Source organism: Oreochromis niloticus, linkage group LG6, assembly GCF_001858045.2.
Source record: "Oreochromis niloticus isolate F11D_XX linkage group LG6, O_niloticus_UMD_NMBU, whole genome shotgun sequence".
Lineage (NCBI taxonomy): Eukaryota > Metazoa > Chordata > Actinopteri > Cichliformes > Cichlidae > Oreochromis > Oreochromis niloticus.
In genome coordinates, this window is record NC_031971.2 from 18135745 (window position 1) to 18154746 (window position 19002).

The window sequence follows — 19002 nt, forward strand, 5'->3', positions numbered from 1 at the left end:
GACTGTGTTGACGCGGCGTCTTTCCAAAGAGCTTTGCGGTAAGCGGAAGTACTGGCGGTCACGTGATCACAGCCGGTTCCGCTTGCAATCGTTGAGTTGAATTACTGCCATCTACTGGGTTTATTCACACTAGAAATGATCTCGGTCTGTATCATTCATTCATAATTTCTACATTTTGTTTATCAGTATATGGGTGAAATTTCTCAATTTATGCAAACGAAAAACACACAAAAGAAGGCACCAGCTAGCAATTTAATATGTAATGAACTATAATGCAGTGAGGCTTGCAGCCATTATCCCTGCTGAAGAAACACATTGTGTTTTACTGAGTCCAGACTTAAATTCAGCGTAACAAGTTGACATATTCAACTGACATCAGGCTACCGTTGTCTTGTCCTTTATTAAGCGCATCTGTCATTCGTTCATGTGAATGACGACATTATTTACTTAAACATTGTAATATATCATATGTTTCATGATTTGTTCTTAAGATTTTTCAAAACATTGCAACAAAAATAAAACAGTATTTCTTTTAATAATTATTTAGATAAATACAATACATTGCAAAAGTCTTGAGGCAGCCCTCTTTTCTTTGTATTTTGCTTCCAAGGAGCTAGAGTTTGTGGTTTTCAAGCAAACAGTTCCTATACCCGACCTTTTTCAGTGGAATGTGTGTTTTTCTTTGTTTGTTAAGCCACCTAACACTCACCTATGTATCATTAAATTATAAAAGACAGCATCTAACTTGTTTAACGAACCAGTGTTCTAGCTACATGTAATAGACGACTTATTACAAAGACATTTTAAATTGGTTCTCTCCTAAGTTTAGGCACTTTGTTACTAACAATACATAATTTTTTCACATTTCTTTAGCTGAATCTATGAAAAATGGAAAAGGTAAAAGAGTTTGACAGATATTAGAAATAGTATTTTCCATCAATAAGGTGATTCCCAAAGAGCCATCAGCTTAAAATTTGACATATCTTAGCATGGTGTGCAGCGTGTTCTTAAAAACAAAATAAGGCAAATGAACACACTGAGGACAAACGATAAAGCAGCAGGTCTAAAAACATCTGATGAACAGTATCTGAAAGTCATGTTTTTAAGAACTAGGAAACAAATCCAGCTAAGACCTGACACAGGACCTGAGAGATGGATGCGGCACATCAGTTATTTCATCCACTGTTTGCCATAGTCTCATCAGAAATGTTCTCAGTGGAATGCTGGTTGTCGAGAAGCCATTCTTACGAAATAGAAACAAAGGAAACAGGCTCACGTATGCCAAATCACACAAGAACTGGACTGGAAATCAGTGGCAACAAATCTGAAATATTTAGTTCAAACCGTCACCACTACGGCGTTGTCGAAAGAGATGTACAACTTTACAGAGAACGGAACAAAAGGCAAAAACATCCAAAGAAGAGCTCTGAATGTCGTTCAAGGAGCCTGGAGAAGACTGGTGAAGACTACTTAAAGAAATAACTAGAAAGCTGCCAAAGAGAGTTCAGACTGTGTTGAAGAATAAATGTGGTCCTGTCAATTATTGACTTTCAAGGATGCTAGAAGTGTACAAATTACATTACATTATTACATATAAACAGCTGTTCCATGTACTTTATTTTTACATATTTCATTAAATCTCTGCATCCATTTCCCTACCAAAATATAATGAAATGGGGGGTGGCTCAAGACCTTTGCACATTGCTTTATGCTTGCTAATTTCTATGAAGCAAATCAAATCATACAATAAAAAGATAAATATTAATACTGTTATTATCTTATAACTATTAAAATTAGAGTCATCTGGCAATACTGACCTTATTTATATGTTTGAGGTATGAGTAATGAGGTAAGCCATCACTTAGTACTGCAGTCTCAATATCAGTTATTACTTTTCAAATTTCTGTTCACTCAGCAACAGCTTAAATCATCCGCATAATCCAGATGGTAATGAAAAAATAAATTATCTGGGATTTCAGTCAAACAGGAGAATCCTTCTCTAATAAAAAAATATGTCTATAAACTTCCTAAATATTCAGGTTTCTCCAGGAGAATAAGATCAAAATGTTTTCTACTTTTTGTAAAGTCCTTCATCAGTTTCCTTGTTACAGGACGTCAGTTTCGCTGTTGCGAGCAGTCACGCACACAGTGAATGGGCAAGGTGCCAGTGTCAGTCCGAACCGTCCGTGCAGGGGAGGTGGACGCTTTCCCTCTGGGAGCCTGAATTTGAAGGCCTGCAGTAAGCTGGTGACCGTCAGAAACAGCTCCATCTTTGCCAGCTGTTCACCCATGCATACCCTGCGACCTGAGACACAACAGAGAAATCAAATTTATGGATCAGTGTTTATGTTTCACTCATATGCATCATATAAGTAAGAATGCATACCAATCCCAAATGGTATGAAGCACTCTTTCCTGAGCAGCTTTCCCTCATTGTCCAAGAAGCGTTCTGGGTTGAAACTGTCTGCATCATCCCACACAGTGGGATCTCTATGGACAGACCACAGGTTGGGCAAAATGACAGTTCCTTTAGGAATAGTGTAGCCTCTAAACTCTGAAAAAGGAAAGAACACTTTGTCTAGAGCTTGGGAATTAGACAAATTTGACAACAGGCATCTGCTAGGGTGGATCCAGGGGGCTTGAACAGTTATGTGCAGATCTGTATGAAGGTTATGTGGAGGTTAAGGGTCACAGTTACTGTTTACCTGTTGTTTCTGAGGCCATGTGAGGAATAGCCAGGGGAACGGCCACAGTCATTCTCTGCACTTCCATGATGGTGGCTTCAGTAAAAGGCAAACTTCCCTTATCAGTCAGAGACGGCACCCGATGTTTGCCCACTACTTCATCAATCTCTGCCTGGACCTTGTCTTGAATCAACACAGCAGGAGAAAAGAAGGATTAAGGATGAAGTCCACATCACATCAAAGCAGGAAAAAAATCTGTCTGATTCCGCAGAACTTGAAGACAATCAGATTCATTTAAAAGTAGTGAAATGCAGCAGTAAATGCATATTTTCACATGCCAATCTATGTGCACGTGAAACAATTGGAGAAGTGGTTAAATACGCAATGAGGCCAGACATGTTCATGTCTTGAAACCAAGAAGTGTCCCAGACGTGGGTTCCCGCGGAAGATTCCCAATGCCCCCACATAAAAGTTTATTTGGCAACCTAAAATTTAGTCACAATACTTACATATGTTGTCACTGTCAATATCTCAACAGTAAATCTAAAAGGTCTAAAAAACAGGTGTCAAACTCAAGGCCTCGAGGGCCGGTGTCCTGCAGGTTTTAGATGTGTCCTTGATCCAACACAGCTGATTTAAATGGCTAAATTACCTCCTCAACATGTCTTGAAGTTCTCCAGAAGCCTGTTAATGAACTAATCATTTGATTCAGGTGTATTGACCCAGGCTGATATCTAAAACCTGCAGGACACCAGCCCTCGAGGCCTGGAGTTCGACATCCCTGGTCTAAAAGGTTTTACCTCTGCAATTATGTTCCGGACAAATTGCAGTGTGTGCATGCTGTCATTTATCAAAATCCACATCTTTCAAATCAGTGAAATCAGACTTAAAACTATATTTCTGACACTGAATGTGATGGTCCCAAAACTGCTGTGGAGTGTAAATGAAATGATTTGATTTCACAAACACATGCACTTTGCAAAGGATGCACTTAACTGATTGTTGCCGATTTTACCTTGGATATCAGGGTATATGACCATATAAAGCAGAGTCCACAAAACCGAATTGGTGGTGGTGTCAGTGCCAGCAATGAAGAGGTCTCCTATGATATAAAAGAGATAATCCTCTGTGAAGCTGCTGTCCTCCTCTCTAGCATCTTGCTGGGCCTGCATCTCCATCAAGTACATGTCTGTGAGATCCCTTGGATTGTCGGCATCTAGTGTTGCACGGTGCTTTGTAATAATCCTCTTAAGAAACACGGTGATGTCTCTTTCCACCTGACGCAACTCTCTGAAAACTCCAAAAGGCAACCAGTAGAACAACGGGAAAACGTTAATGAGGACTGCCGGGCTGTTCATGCAGATCTCCAGCCCTCGCGCCATCAGGTCCAGCATGGTGCGGAACTCGCGATCCTCGTGATGGAAACGCTGACCCAGGATCAGTGTGCAAATGACGTTTGACACAGCGTTGCCAATCAGTGGACTCGGGTCCACACCAGCGCCACCACACTCCTCATTCAGCCGCAGCAGCTCTGTTTTGATTGTAGCAAGGCCTTCCTTGATGCAAGGCTCCAGACTTAGCTTCCCCAGACCAAAGCTGCGGAGCGTGGTGTGGCAGAACTTGCGCTGCTTTCGCCATACTGGCCCGTAAGGTGCAAAGACGATCCCTGAAGTTCAGTTATACCAAGAAAAAAAGGACAACTTATGTCAGCGTGTATGTCATTGTTATTTTAGCTACTTAACTAGACGCATCTCGTAAGTTATGGAGGAGACTATCAAATCTACTGCTTAGACTGACCCTCAATCCTGCTTGTAGAATTTAGGGTGGTAAATAGCGCCTGTTTAAGTCACAGGCTTATCAAGTTCAAATGTGCATTCATGCATATTAATTGTAGATTTGCAGTAAATGCAATAGACTTCCAGTGAATCCTAAAGGTTAAAGAGAAACTTCAATTTGAACACAACTGTTCAGCTATATTCTATCATTCTCTGAATAAAGCAACTAGCACCCAATCTCACGGGATGTAATTACTTTTTTGTTAGGCGTAATGTAATAACACTGAGGAGGAGACATTACAGTTGTGCTCAGAAGTTTACATACCCATATGAACGTGACAGTGAGGCTTTCCAACACTGTACCAGCTGTCAAACATGGTGGTGGTAGTATCATGCTCTGTGGCTGTTTTATTGTCAGTGGTACTGTTACATTGCACAAAGTGGATGGAATAATGAAAAAGGAGGCTTATCTCCAAATTTTTAAACTCCACATCAAATCAACAGGTAGATGGTTGAAACTTGGACAGATTTGGGCATTCCAAAAAACTCAATGTGTTTGGGATCTCCAAAAGAAGATCATAAACACACCTCAAAACTGGTTTTGGACTAAAATAAACAGGCTAACATTAAGACTCTGGAATGACCTTCACAAATCCCTCCACCCTATTGAAAATTTGTGGACTTTGCAAGTTTAAGTATACAGTAATTTTAAAAAATTAGTCTCTGTGATCATTATTCAAGTATCCGCATGCACAGTGGGCATATGAATAATTCTTTTGAACTGGGATTCTCTCAAATTAAAAACAACAACAACAACAACCTTTATTACACTAACCAAAGGCAGTGAAACCTCTCTATTCTAATGCTTATCTGATTACTAGATTTTACGAGAGTTTTTTTATGGGTTATTACACGGTTATAGCCTTACTCGATACGATAACAGTTGTTTAATTTAATACAAAAACTTGCTTACCTTTGCGCTTAGTCAGGATAGTGACGGTAGGGATGTCTGGCCTGTCGGAGAACACCTCCGGATGGTTTGAGAGGGCATCCCTGACCGCTTCATAGCCATTGAGCACCACCATAAGTTGACTCCCTACAAAAAGACTGTATATGTTACCATAATCTTTAGCCAATTCTGCCAAACCGTCAGTGGGGTTTATGATCCGTTTTCTGAGGATACAAGACGGTACGAGAAAGCCACCGAAGTTTCCGACCACTGGCCATGGCTTCGGACCTGGCGGAATGTTTTTATATCTTAAATTCCGTTGTTTTTGATAAAGAGCAACCAGCGCCAACGCGATTATTATTAAAGCCGCAACGTTTGCGTTTAACAGCACGGAGTCGTTCAGGCCTGAGAGCGAAACCATGACGTCAGCATTCAAATAAGCTCTGTTAGTTGATAATGCATGTCCAGGACTAAGCGCTCGGACACCACGAAGCTGCTATTTATTTGTTTTACCGACAGACGCACACGCTCTTCCTGTGTTGTTGTGGCAGGCCAAGAACAACGTGGTACTGCTACTGGCTTCCTATTGGCTGACAGTGCTTCCTCCTATTTTGATTGGTGGCCAGCGGTCATTGGCCTTTAGAGCCATTAATTCTGTCTTTCAGGTTTGGCAGTGGCACAATTCTGGGTTTTATCCAGTTTGAGGCTTTATTTTTATTTATTGTATTTTACTTTTAAAAAAAAATACTTTTTGACTTATTTGGCCAGTAAATCAAATGTATACAAAGAGTTGCACTGCGCTGTCAACACTTATATACAATGCATCTAGAAAGTAGCTCCAGTCTCATGTTTCAGCCATACTCCATAGTTGGTTCAATTCATTTTCCACCTCAAAATTCTACACACAGTACCTCATCATGAAAAAGTAAAAAAAGTAATTCTTGTAATTCAAATGTATTAAAAAAAAATAATTATTAAAAGATAAAAACATAACATGTACTTAAGTATTCGCAGCCTTTGTCTGACAGTAACATTTTTATTTTTTCATCAGTAAGAAAGCTGAACTTCAAATTTTGTATGTTTGCAAAAACAAGAGAGTTTTTGTTTTTAATGTGAATTTGATTTAATTTTCATGTGTCCAGAGGAAGTATTTTCTGTTAATCTGGAGTTTTTCAACAATCTACTCTGATGAAGTGTTCAGTGAAATAAAAGCAACACTCTTATGCTTTGGTAAGGGTACATTTTAATACAAAGTTACATTGATAAGACTACAGCTGGGATACACAGTCAATGCTACTGAAATTAACACAAAATTAATAATAATAGAGAAAAACCCCAATCATACCTAGACTGATAATGGCAGCTTTGGTACACCTATAGACATTTAACAAACTAAGGCACCTTGTGACTTGAGCACATTAATATCACATTGAGAGAAACCCTGACAAAATGTACATATACAAATGAAATACTGCAACAAAACTGCAAGTAGGCATAATAAAACTGTTCATTTATCAAAAGAAATTGACCAGGAGCAAAATCAACTTTATCATTTACGGAAAAAAAGAACAACTTGCAGGACTTTATCTTATAAATAAATCACAGTGACAACAAACAGAGATGGTATGATTATCTTCCTAGACACACTCATATCTACACATTTGGTATCAATGTTTCTGCCCAGTAGGCAAGACTTGATGAATGAATACCACCTCGGTGGATTATCGAGCAACACTGCCGCCGTATCAGGGTCATATTACTCCTCTCGTGTGCTCTGTACCATGGAGTACTTCTTACAGGGATTCTTCAGGCAGGAAGGAGGCCAGGCGATGGGCCAACTGTATGAACACGGCACTGCGGTCTGGACGTTCCTCTCCAAGAAGTTAAACAGTGGGTTCCACCAGGTGTTGGTGAGGTAGTTATTGGGTGAGCATTTCAGGGTCTGGAAAGAAGACCAAAAAAAGTTTCATTAGAGTATTATCATTATGCCACCAAAATGTCTGTAACACAAGATTGTCTGATGTCTTTAAGATTGTTGGGGGTTGAGCGTGAGTTCAAACGAGAAATATTAGAATAAACTTCAAAACAAGAAATCAGCAGATAGATTTTTTTTACAAGTCTCTACTATTGTTGAAGAATTATAAAATAACGAGGGATTTCTTAAAGGCTGCCCTTCAGAATAAAACTGTTTGATTTGTGTAACTCAGATTGCTCCATATTCGCTGCAAATCACCGTATCTATATATATCTATATATATATATCCATCCATCCATTCGCTTCCGCTTATCCTTTCCAGGGTCGCGGGGGGCGCTGGAGCCTATCCCAGCTGTCATAGGGCGAGAGGCGGGGTACACCCTGGACAGGTCGCCAGTCTGTCGCAGGGCCAACACACAGGGACAGACAACCATTCACGCTCACATTCACTCACACATTCACACCTAGTGACAATTTGGATTATCCAATTAACCTATCCCCTCAAAGAGATATATATATAGATATATATATACATATATATTCAGGGATGCACATAAGTGGTCCGCAGGTGCGCATTAACTATCAAAATAAAAGACGCGCACCAGATAAGAATTTGCAACGCATGTTTACGTACATAAGATTTTCTGGAGGACAGACATTTGTTTAGAACTCTTAAAGATGTCGAAGAAGCAAGCTCCTTTAAACAATTACTTTGGTGTTCCTCCACCTCCAAAGAAATGTCAGAAGGAGTCCGAACCGCAAAAGAAGCGCGTATTCTCAGAAAAGTGGTTGCAGGAGGTGAGCTGGCTTCAAACAAATGATGGATGCACAGAGATGTGGTGCAGAATATGTCGTGAAAATCCCACTCTAGCGGACAAAAACAGTGCCTTTTATATGTATGCAAACGCGCGTTGCAACTTCTTATCTGGTGCGCGTCTTTTATTTTGACAGCGAATGCGCACCTGGGGACCACTTATGTGCACCCCTGTATATATTCTTATTTTAAATGAATGAAGGACCTGAAGGGAGAAAGCATATTGCTGAAGCCAACAATAAATTGTGGTCAGTGTGCCAAGCATATTAATCAATTCCATCAACAGTGCTTAAAATTTGTCCATTAGAGGGTGTAATGTATCATTGTAATGGTGCAGTGACATAGAATTACACCCAGATGCCTTTGACACAGTTTAAAAATACTTGAGGAATTGTAAGCATACATAATAATATAATAATATAGATCATTTCCTATAAACAAAAGCAGTAATAACTAATAACTCCCCACTGCCCCCCACAACAAAGTGGACTCAGTGCCATTAGTAAAACAGTCCTCCATGCTTGAGGAGTCCTGTGTCTTTTGCTCAAACCTGTAAGTTAGCCATGGTGTGGTACCACCAGAACAGACGGGAGGTGATAAAATATGCCACAACCACATCCACACTGTAGTGCTCATGAGCCACCAAGATGCACACCACGCCCACAGCACTCAGGAGCCAGCAAACGAGATGGTACCACCAAAAGGACCGCGGTGAGTCTTCGGGGAAAGCAGGAAAGATAAGATTGCTGTCAGTATTTATTTGTAAAATGTTGTTTTTTAATTTAATGAAGTCTTATTAAAGATAATGTAGGAAAACATTACAGAGCCAAGGATGATGGATAATATTCTGTTAAAAAGATCTCTCATATTCTGTGAATTTAAAGCAATTAACTTGGGAGAAACCTTTGTTTTCCACCCACCAAAGAACATCTTTGCTTCATTTTGCAAGGCTGAATCAACATCATCACGCCACAAAGGTACAGCATGTTGTGCATTTTGCTTACAGCAGAATGAAATAATGGTCCTTTAAACCGGAATCACCATATTATCATACACATCCAGAGCCTGAAGAGAGATTACTATTCAGAATAATATACTGAGATGGATGAGATGGTAGCTTTTTGTTCATTAGGAAGCAAATTGCAATGGACAAGTGCCAAGATACCACTGTTTACATCTAGCATACTGTTGCACCTCCTCACTAATGTCTTTGAATGTAATGATGTTGATCTGCTCTTGCAAAGTGCTGAAAAGTATGGTTGCAGTTTTTTCTTGTGACTTTAATCTCAGAACAGCTTCTTTATTTTCCTGCTAAAATTATGACTTTATGATGTGTGAACATTGTTATTTTTATTTATTTTTCTTCCATAAGTAAAATCTTAGTAACAGTAAAAACTATGACACATGCTATTTTGAAACATTTGACTTTTTTTTCCTTTTTTTGGCCAAACACATTTTTATATAACCTTTAGTTACCAATACAGTACATATCCAGAAATACGCTGCTTTAAAATAAAACATATATTGATTGTTTTTGTGGTCAAACTTTTTAATAAAACACTAAAGCAAGCAACAAATCAGCACGTGTCAGTTATATGTAGCCTGTTAGCTCCTGCTAAGAGAGCGCTCTATTTCATAAAAACTGAATGAGTACAATCTAGTTCATGTATTATTCATAGAGAAATCCCATAAATTCTCCCACACACGGAAGCAAACAAGCATTACTTTGAATACTTACACTCCTTAATGAACAAATAGGTGAGCGTGAGCATCACAGTGTGCCCACTGTAAAGAAAGTCTCCACACAGGAGATGGGAGTTTGTAATGGAAAGCCCTCCACCTGACATCAGCCGCAGGACTCGCTGAATTTTTGCATGGGAGTCTCCGTGAAGCTGATGATGTAATGAGAGGGATAAACACTGGATCAGAGGCAACACTGAGACAGAGGAATTATTTTCACTGCAAAATAAATGTGAAATGGATTTTAAAAATAAGCTAATCTTCACATTTGAGAATCTAGAAAAAGAGAGTTATTATTAGTATTAATATATGCTCACTATTCACTATGTTAGGTACACATGTTCAGTTGCTCGTTAACGTCAATGTATAATCTTCTAATGACACAGAGGCAACCCAGTGCATTTAGCCATAGACATGTTTAAGACAACCTGCTGAAGTTCAAACTGAGCATCAGAATGGGGAAGAAAGGTGATTAAATGATAGGACTAAATGGTGTGGTGATCTTGCTGATCTACTGGAATTTTTCCACACAACTATCTATAGGATTTTTTTGAAAATGGGAGGAGAATGGCCAGACTGCTTCTGGCTAATAGTAACTTAAATAACCGCCTTCTACAACCAAAGACTGCAAATGAGCATCTCCGAACGCACAACAACTTGATTGGCTACTGCGCTAAAGACCATTGTTCTCGTAGTGCTGTAGCTCATCCTGTTTGTAACAACAGGAAACTGAGACTACAGAAGATTGGAAAACTCTTGCCTGGTCTGTGAGTCTAAATTTCTCAGATAGTAGGTTCAGAATTTGGCGTAAGCAACAAGAAAATATGGATCCATCCTGCCTTTTTTTAACGATTCAGGCTGCTGCTGGCACACTTTTCTTGGCACACTTTGTGGCCCTTAGTACCAGCATTTAACCACCACAGCCTACCCGGGTATTGTTGCTGACCATGTCCACCCCTTTATGTAACATGCCATGTCACAAGACTCAAACAATTTCAAACTGATCTCTTGAACATGACTAATGACTTGCTCCACAGTCACCAGATCTCAATCCAGTAGAGTACCTTTGGGATGTGGCGGAACACAAGATTCACAAATCTGCAGCATCTGTGTGAGGTTATCTAGTCCACGTGGACGAAAATCTGTGAGGAATGTTTCCAGCACCAAAGGCAAAACAGGGTCCAACCTGATACTAGCTAGGTGTACCCAACAAAGTTACCAATGAGAGTATATTTTCTGATGGATAAAATATTGGATAAATTCTCCAAAACCAACCCAAGCAAACGCACTTAACTGATCATCACAAACATTGGCTATTCTCCATTGGAGACCTGTCAATCACTATCAGGCAATAAAGTATCATCAACCACACCTAAATAAATACAAAAATGTAAATTTGATTTTTCTGTTAGACCTGCTGCTCAAGTTATGCAGGATGTTTCCCTTCCTACAGACAGCTGACAGCTTTGACACTCAATCCACAACATTCCCAATTCTTAAGAAAAGAACAACTACTAAATTGTCTAACCTGCAAACCTTTTTGCAGTATCCAACCTAAACGACTGCCAGGAGCAGATGTTTTTGTTCAGACACTAATGCACCTCAGTATTGTTGATGTCCCAAGGCAATAAAAAGCTAAAATGACTTCTTTTTTTTATAGCTGCTTTTCCAGAGTGGCTGTGCAAGACAACTAGTCCCAGAGCGCATCAGAGTGCACAGGCGAGAAATGACGAGTAACACTCTGATGTTTGCATGCTTCTTACCTTCGGAGCGCAGGTCATGTGCATGCCAGGTACAGGCAAGGTGGTAATATACATAGTGACACAGCGGTACAAATACAGGGTGCCAATGAGGAAGAAGAACCGTCTACACGCTATTGACCTACAAGAATAGAGTGTAACACAGAGGGATAAATGATGGTGTCTGCGTGATACATACAGTTTTTACAGTCACTGGGATTAATTGTGAAAAGGTAAACTTCACTGATAAAAAATGAAAAATCTATCAGAGTATACAAAATGCTGATGACTGGAGGCAATTTAACTCCGTATGATCAGTCAACGCATCAAATATGATAGCTCCTGTTCAGCCAATTGAACTGAGGTTAAGCCGTGACGGTAAAACTTGTGATTTTACTTGCACTGTCAATTTAATTATGTCTTAGTTCCCACAAGTAATTTCATGTAGAAGACTACATGATGTAAATTCATCATTTTTATAGCCTGGTACTCAGCCTGTACTCAGTTTTAAATAACAAAGACTGCTTTCTAAATGAACAGCCATACAAGAGGACAGTCCAGTGTAGAAAAGGCCGGAAAATGATTTTGATTTGATCAGAAGGCTCAGTAATATGATGAACTTCCTGAGTTCATCACACATGCAGACGCGCAGATCACTGACGAGTTTCAGTGGTTAGTTATCACATGCAGTTTACGCAGCAATCATGAACAAACTGAAAAGAAAAAACAAAGAAAAGAAAACAACATACAGGTAATGCTGTTGGTTCTTACTTGTATCTAAAGAAGAACAGCTGTATCAACCAAATGGTCAGCAGTACCATCCCATTGATCTCTGTTACTGTAAATGCCCAATTGACTCTGTCAACATAGTCAAAGAACTTATCAGGGAGGGGCGGGCTGCTTTCTTTGGGTGGAACCCTCTCGTGGACCACTGTGATTACAACTGTTGTCAGGACCAAATTAAAACCAGCATAAAAGAAAGCGATTATTGTCTTCCACCACTCCATAGGCAGACGATTGACCTTGGACTCCGGCAGGGAGATCTTCACGTAATCATTATGCCTGCCTATGCCTTTCCGAAAGCCCCTCTTTGTATCCTCTCCACCCGCTGCATGGACGGGGCAAGTTTTACCGCCGCTGGGCACGGCGGCAGCCTCCATTCCTGGGTTCGTATTATCAACGGCTGAGTCTCTCGCATCCACAAGCTCCTGTGATGCCATGGGTGCCTGCACTGTCCATGCACAGACAATGTGGCTCTGGGCTGAGGCTTTATAGCTGTGATGAGAGAAAACAAAAGGATTACACTGACAAGCGGTTAGGTTTGGAAAGTGTGCGCAACTGTCATTTGTACAAGGTAGAAAAGTACAAACAAGTAACGAGAGCTGGAAAACACTCGGGTTTACGTTTATTTTTGCTCTTCCTTATTTTAGGAGTAATCAATGAAGACATGAAGGTTTTATTGACACAAAGTCTTGGATTCCACAGGAGAAAACGTCCATTTTAATCTTGAAAAGCTATTTTGGAGTTTGTGACACAAAGCCAAATGTGGTTGTATGAGTTAATGCTGTGAGTTATACTTTCCATTTATTGGACATTCACCAGAAGCACTCAGGCAGTTTTCTGTTTGGACATTCAATCATCCTCTTTTTTTAGTACTTCCAAAGTCTTTCCATTACACTGCTGTAGATTTTTTTTTCTCAGCGAGCAACTGCTACGGTCATTCCAGTCAGTGTATGGTCAAACATCACCTTGTTGTTTGCAAAACTGGAGAAGAGTTAGTGAAGTGTTTGTTGTTGGGCTATTTTCACTTAATGACTGTGAGACTACAGCACTGATCATCTTCATCCTTTGACATCCAAAAGGTAACAACTCCTTTAATGGACGTGGAGATTATTGCAATCAGCCCTGAAATGCATCACAATAAAAGCCATCTGGGATACATACATGATGTTATGTTTACTTAGAAACCTATCAGTAGGATAAAACATGGGATAGAAATAGAGCGTGGCTAGATACACGAGGCCTACCGAACGTATCAGTTTCCTCGGATCAATTTTGAGGAAAACATTACTGCTGGAGAGAAAGCATTAGAGCAGAATGCCCTCTGACTAACCCACACAGGATTCAGTCTGTGTTATGTAACTGATGGAGGTCTGAAGAACACAAAGTCTGACAGGCTTTAATGGTTTATAATAAAGGCTTATAGTGGGATTTAACAGTTGGGGGGGGTGTAAGTTCTGGTGTTGCTGTGCAGCACAAAAAAGTCACATAAAAATCTATATTATGAGCTCCAGTAGATTTGTGATCTTCATGGACCGGCTTTGCTCAGCTGACTTCTCTTTGTGGATTTAGCCAACTGGATGCTGCTCTACATAAGCAGATGTTACCTGAGCTATCACAGCTGCTTTCCAGCCCCTAGCTGGTGTAAAGCTAGCATAAATGTGGAATTTGGCAAGTCTCAGTAAAGAATATCATCTGCTTAAATTCAAAGGATTAAAGTCCTGCTAGAAGTAAGCGCTACTAAAACAAAGCATCCACATTTAAAGTTTAAACACAGGAATTCACTTACAGCTAAATTTACTGTCATTTCAGTGGTTAACTGGAACATAAAACAACATGTCTTGAAAAAACTTTCACCCTCTGGAAGTCATATTTTTCCACCATCTTTGGTTCTTAAAAAATTCTCCCATATATTTCAGCTCGGAATTCTTTCAGTGCCGTCTCTTTCTCCCTCACAATATGTCAGCTGCTACCCAGGACCTAAGATAGCAGCGTCCACAAATATAAGAGTCCAGAGTCCATCACGGTTATGCAAACTACCCAGTTTAATCTGTGGTCATTGTCCTGGATTAACATTTCATGTGTTTTTAATCATTTTACTGCATTTTTCAGTGTGAAATAACCAAGTCACGTTGGCGACACACGATGTATGAATTCACCGCCTGATTAAAGCCAGAATTTCAATGACACAGTGACTCATCTGGTTCATGATCCGTCACACTTCACAAGATATTGTAATGTGTGAAGTACAGAAAGGAAGTTATAAGTTTCTTTGTCATTGGCTGGTTGTACTGCACAAACTAATGACGATTAAAAGCCGCTGAGAGGTCAAGGAGACTCGCTCACTGCTCCTCAGACAGATAAACTAAATTGAACTTTACATGTAAAGTTAATTAGCCACAGTAGCACTATAATTTCCCCGGATCACTCATTACCTCCCCTGTTCTCTCTTTCTTGCATTTTTTTTTCTAAGTGAAGTCAACTCTACCTTTAGCCATATGGCCTGTCTGGTGATATTCACTAAACACTGCACTAAAAATAACCTGCAACTTAAAATGTGGACTCTGGACAAGATCAACAGGAGAAAGCAAACGTTATAAGACCATTATAAGGCTTTATGTATCTTTTGGTTTGGTATAATGTAAGATGTGATTCACTGAATCATTTAGAGGCAGCCTCAAGTGTCAATAAACAACAATGTAAACACATGAAATGTTGCTCTTCTTGTTAAGACAATGAAAGTCGAGTTTGCAGTTCAGAGTTGTTGGATGATAATGGTTTTATGTTTCCTACACGACTGTACTATATACACTGCACACGGGTGTCAGCGGACCCGTTTTCCTGTCCCCTTCCCTCCCCAGTGTACCAAGGACAGTATTTTCCCACTGGCCAGAGCACCAGTACACTCATGGGATGGGTGGTGATGGAAACCTGGCATAAAAAAACTATTCCACATGGTCACAAGCCATGATGGATAACTTGGCCGCCAGTACTCACCCAAGCTATTTCAAGACAAGTCACTCAGTTGCCTCAAAGGCTGTATTTTACTCCAGGGGAACCAGGGTTTCAACTCCATTTTGGGCCCGTGGTAATGATATGCTTGTCTTGCTGTCCCCTCATTTCTGTCTGTGCATCATGTAGCTAGCCTTCATTAAAGGAAAGCGGCTGCCCTGCCTTGTAGGAAGGGATGAGACCAGGGAGTTAACTTTATGTTATGAAGTTACTAAAACCAGCTAGGTTTCTCTTTGTTCAGAAGTAAAGCATTTTTGGAGTTTTAGCATTACTGTTTCAGGGCGTTAACACAAAACACAAAAATGTGTTAAAGAAGTATCTGATATAGTTGCGATTTTGTCATGATCTGTGTGTAGTAGTAATCTATGATAAAAAAAGAAGAAATGTCCAGATAGGTTTGCAATGATAGGAAAAAAGCTAATAATTCACACAGGAGTCACTATAGCAAGCTCTACATATTATATTTGTTGTTTTTATTTTCATGCCAGTTGCCCTTCTTGATGAAATTCCCAAGGAATTTGCTGATGTATGATGACAATAAAAACAACAATAACAATACAGCAATAATAATTAATATTAACATAAGTTAGTACTGGTAGAATGAATAGTAAGCATTCATTGCTTTATTTTAGGAAGAGTAGATATGCTACAGACTCAGAGTGAAGATACAACACTGGAAGTCAAATAAATACTGCCATCAACATCGTGCCCAGATAAAAACAGATAAATATTATGAGCAAACTGTCCTAATGTTTAAATGCTAGCTCTTTAAGTATTTACTCACTCTCAAATCTCAAGTCTTTGCTGTTCCAGATAAATGATCCCAAATTGTTAAGTATTAATATTAACATTTATCTGATTGTAAGTACTGATGCATTAATGGGTGACTGGGGATCTTCAGCTTCAGAGGTACCTGTGTCCCTAAACAAATTCACTTAGCAACAGTCAATATATAAATTCATAATGTGTGAAGTAAGAAAAAGTGTAACATAAAATCTGATTAGCTAAATTAATTTGACTAAAAATAATAAAGTAAAAACAACTCAGTTGTCTGTTGCTGAAATGTCTAACGTCAAGTAAGAGGGAATAAGTAAAGTACTGGATTGGTTCGGATTGGGTAGATAGACACCCTCTCTTCTTCTTAAATTAGCCTTAAAAAAGTCCTCTTGACACAGTTTATAGTTAAGTCTGGATCCGATGACCATCCTTAGTTGTGCTCTTATAGGGTGAGACTGCTGGGGGACTTTCCATGATGCACTGAACATTTCTTCTCCTCTTTTTTTTCTCTTCCCTTTCAGCCTGTCACAGCAGATTGCTGCACCTCTCTGAGCCTTCTTCTGCTTAAAAGGAGTTCTTCCTCCCCACTGTTGCTGAATGCTTACTCACAGGGGAATGTAGAAATTTTACTTTATAGTACAAAAAACCTTAAGATGACTGTTGTTGGGAAGTAAGAGGAATACAAATAAAATGAAGGGAAAATGAAAGTTTGCAAAAACTTAAGGATGCTTCTTTAGAATAAACTATGTTATTTAAACTATTAGTTATTAGCAACAATATAATGAGCTGGAGATAACACACGTTGATCATACACTAGCAGTAGTTTAATTAACTTTGCTATTCTTGTGTCTTCCTTTGTAACGGGTAAACATTAGATGTAGGAATCACCAGAGACCCGACGCTACACAATCCTATTAAAAACATTATCACAATACTTCACTCATGATATCTTATTACTGCCATTTGTTTTTAAATTTTTCAATACGCTGAGAATCGCAGTAGCCTTTATTGCAATTTATCACCTTTTGTCAACTGCAAATAACGTCCTTAAAGATAAGCTTGACAGTATTTACTTCATCCAAAAAGATAAATATTGTGACACTATGCCGTATCTTTTCCCCTCACTCCTAAACATGGCATCCCAATACTGTTAATCACGGACAAATGTTTGAAACATTTCTGTCCTGTAATAGATCTCATGACTACTAAACAGCACTAGTTTAACTTCTCATGTTGCTCACCGAGACACATAAGTATTAATTTCTTACTAACAGAACAAGCCATTGTTGTTTTACTTCTGGTATAACACATCCTATTCCACAGAGCACATGTAAAAATAGCCTCAGAATACTTTTCTGGCTTGCTTGACCACATTTGGGGTGGATACTGGCAGTAATGTCAGGTTTGGGACTGGGTGTCTCCCACGCCTCCCATATATATTAGAGGGTGGCAGTCTGTCACATCTGATGTGTGCGGCACAGCTGGTTTTTGAAGTTTACTTTTGGGGTGTAGCACAGTGGCCCCACACACAGTTTGAAACACTAGGTTAAAACACTAGGCTACTGGGTGGGGCAACAGGTCATTACACGTCCTGTAATTAAGCCTTATCGTTTCAAGTCAAAGCTAATGCATCTTGGAACAGAGAAGTGAATTATTAAAAATAGACTTAAAGCAAGGCCAAGGGTGCAAGGAGGCCAAAGCTACATTTTATACTTCAAAAATAGGCCGCCTAACTTGCATTGTGTGAACTTGGTTTTATCGCTGCAGCCCATGTCACCTGATGTTTCATCGTCATATAAAAACGTAGCCTTTCAGCTCATGCAAAACGATCTACGGAAAAGAACTTTTTGCATGAATTTATGCAAATAAATGAAATCCATACTACATACAACATCAAAGACAGTCTAAGTACGTGTACTAGGAGTCATACCTACAGTACATTTCAATATCTGTAAACAAGAATAAGGGGAAAGTTAAATGTCACCACCAAAGCAATAGTCATTTGTTCCATCAGCACATAGCTTGTTATTATCACAATTACTGTAGCCTTTTAGACACATGTAAGCCAGCATATAGGCTAACGATGAGAATGCGGTCTCTCTGTATTTAGATTCACATGTTGCACAATTCATAGCATCATACCTGCCTTGCTCGGGCCTCTTCCCGGAGTTGCAGTTCCTTAAATCCCCGTCGCTGTCTGCTCGCTGCTCCTCTCAGTCTGGTCTGTTACATTACGCCACAGAGCCGCTCGCTTTTGAGGGAGCGCTCCTCCCTGATGCTGCGCGTATTTCTCACACTGATTCAGCCTCTGTAAGCAGCTTCCCGACCAGCATCCCTTTCAAATCACAGGAGCAGTCCTGTAATCAGCACACGCACCACCCTGTAGCTGATTGCAACTCCAAATAGCGGTTCTATTTTTATTAAGTCCACCTTTCTAATTACAAACCCCTCTTTTTTTACCCAGTTGCCAGCGCTGTTATTTGTATAATTACACACATGACCAGGTTAGTAATAATATCCCACAGATTGGATTGTGTTTTAAACAAAAATATTTAAAATTACTCCTCGAAAGCATCTATTTACTTATTTAATTGTTTATTTGTTTATTTATTTATTTTTACAGTGATTTAAAAAAATGTATTTTCACACTTGCAGGTTGCGGATCAGTTAAGTATCTGAGTCATCTATTGCGCGAGAGGAGACGATGATGAAGCAGAACTGACACCAGGTCAGTTTTTCTGGAACCAACCAACGACG

The 19002-nt window shown here is 39.5% G+C and overlaps 2 protein-coding genes across 5 annotated transcripts; both read right to left on the reverse strand.

Annotated features, from left to right (window-relative positions):
• Positions 1-381: 381 nt before the first annotated feature.
• Positions 382-5966, reverse strand: cyp2u1 (cytochrome P450, family 2, subfamily U, polypeptide 1). 2 transcript variants are annotated; one of them, XM_005456985.3, is made up of 5 exons: positions 5433-5966; positions 3700-4350; positions 2706-2867; positions 2387-2554; positions 382-2305 (listed from the first exon to the last, which is right to left on the reverse strand). In XM_005456985.3, exons 1-5 carry the CDS (start codon positions 5827-5829, stop codon positions 2106-2108), a joined length of 1578 nt encoding a protein of 525 aa, XP_005457042.1. In that variant the 5' UTR covers positions 5830-5966; the 3' UTR covers positions 382-2105. The 2 variants fall into 2 exon arrangements, with proteins under 2 accessions (XP_005457042.1, XP_005457043.1); XM_005456986.4 differs by having other exon boundaries at positions 2120-2305; positions 2387-2490.
• Positions 5967-6634: 668 nt separating this feature from the next.
• On the reverse strand, positions 6635-18828 carry sgms2a (sphingomyelin synthase 2a). Of its 3 annotated transcripts, none has more exons than XM_005456988.4 (6): positions 18392-18828; positions 12448-12951; positions 11701-11818; positions 9936-10089; positions 8748-8914; positions 6635-7350 (listed from the first exon to the last, which is right to left on the reverse strand). In XM_005456988.4, the coding sequence occupies exons 2-6, from the start codon at positions 12894-12896 to the stop codon at positions 7165-7167; spliced, it is 1074 nt and encodes a 357-aa protein (XP_005457045.1). In that variant the 5' UTR covers positions 12897-12951; positions 18392-18828; the 3' UTR covers positions 6635-7164. The 3 variants fall into 3 exon arrangements, with proteins under 3 accessions (XP_005457045.1, XP_005457044.1, XP_025763817.1); XM_005456987.4 differs by having other exon boundaries at positions 18388-18825; XM_025908032.1 differs by lacking the exon at positions 18392-18828 and adding an exon at positions 14246-14901.
• Between the last annotated feature and the right edge of the window lie 174 nt (positions 18829-19002).

Bases quoted from the DNA above. Each gene is read 5' to 3' on its own strand.
- cyp2u1 (XM_005456985.3), bottom strand. From the start codon at position 5,829: ATGGTTTCGCTCTCAGGCCTGAACGACTCCGTGCTGTTAAACGCAAAC. The intron at 2,868-3,699 runs GTAAAATCGGCA...TGTTGATTCAAG, and splicing joins CATATACCCTGATATCCAAG to ACAAGGTCCAGGCAGAGATT. The intron at 2,555-2,705 runs GTAAACAGTAAC...TTCCTTTTTCAG, and splicing joins CATGGCCTCAGAAACAACAG to AGTTTAGAGGCTACACTATT.
- sgms2a (XM_005456988.4), bottom strand. From the start codon at position 12,896: ATGGCATCACAGGAGCTTGTGGATGCGAGAGACTCAGCCGTTGATAAT. The intron at 11,819-12,447 runs GTAAGAACCAAC...CTATTCTTGTAG, and splicing joins CTGTTCTTCTTTAGATACAA to GTCAATAGCGTGTAGACGGT. The intron at 8,915-9,935 runs GTAAGTATTCAA...CTTTCCCCGAAG, and splicing joins CTATTTGTTCATTAAGGAGT to ACTCACCGCGGTCCTTTTGG.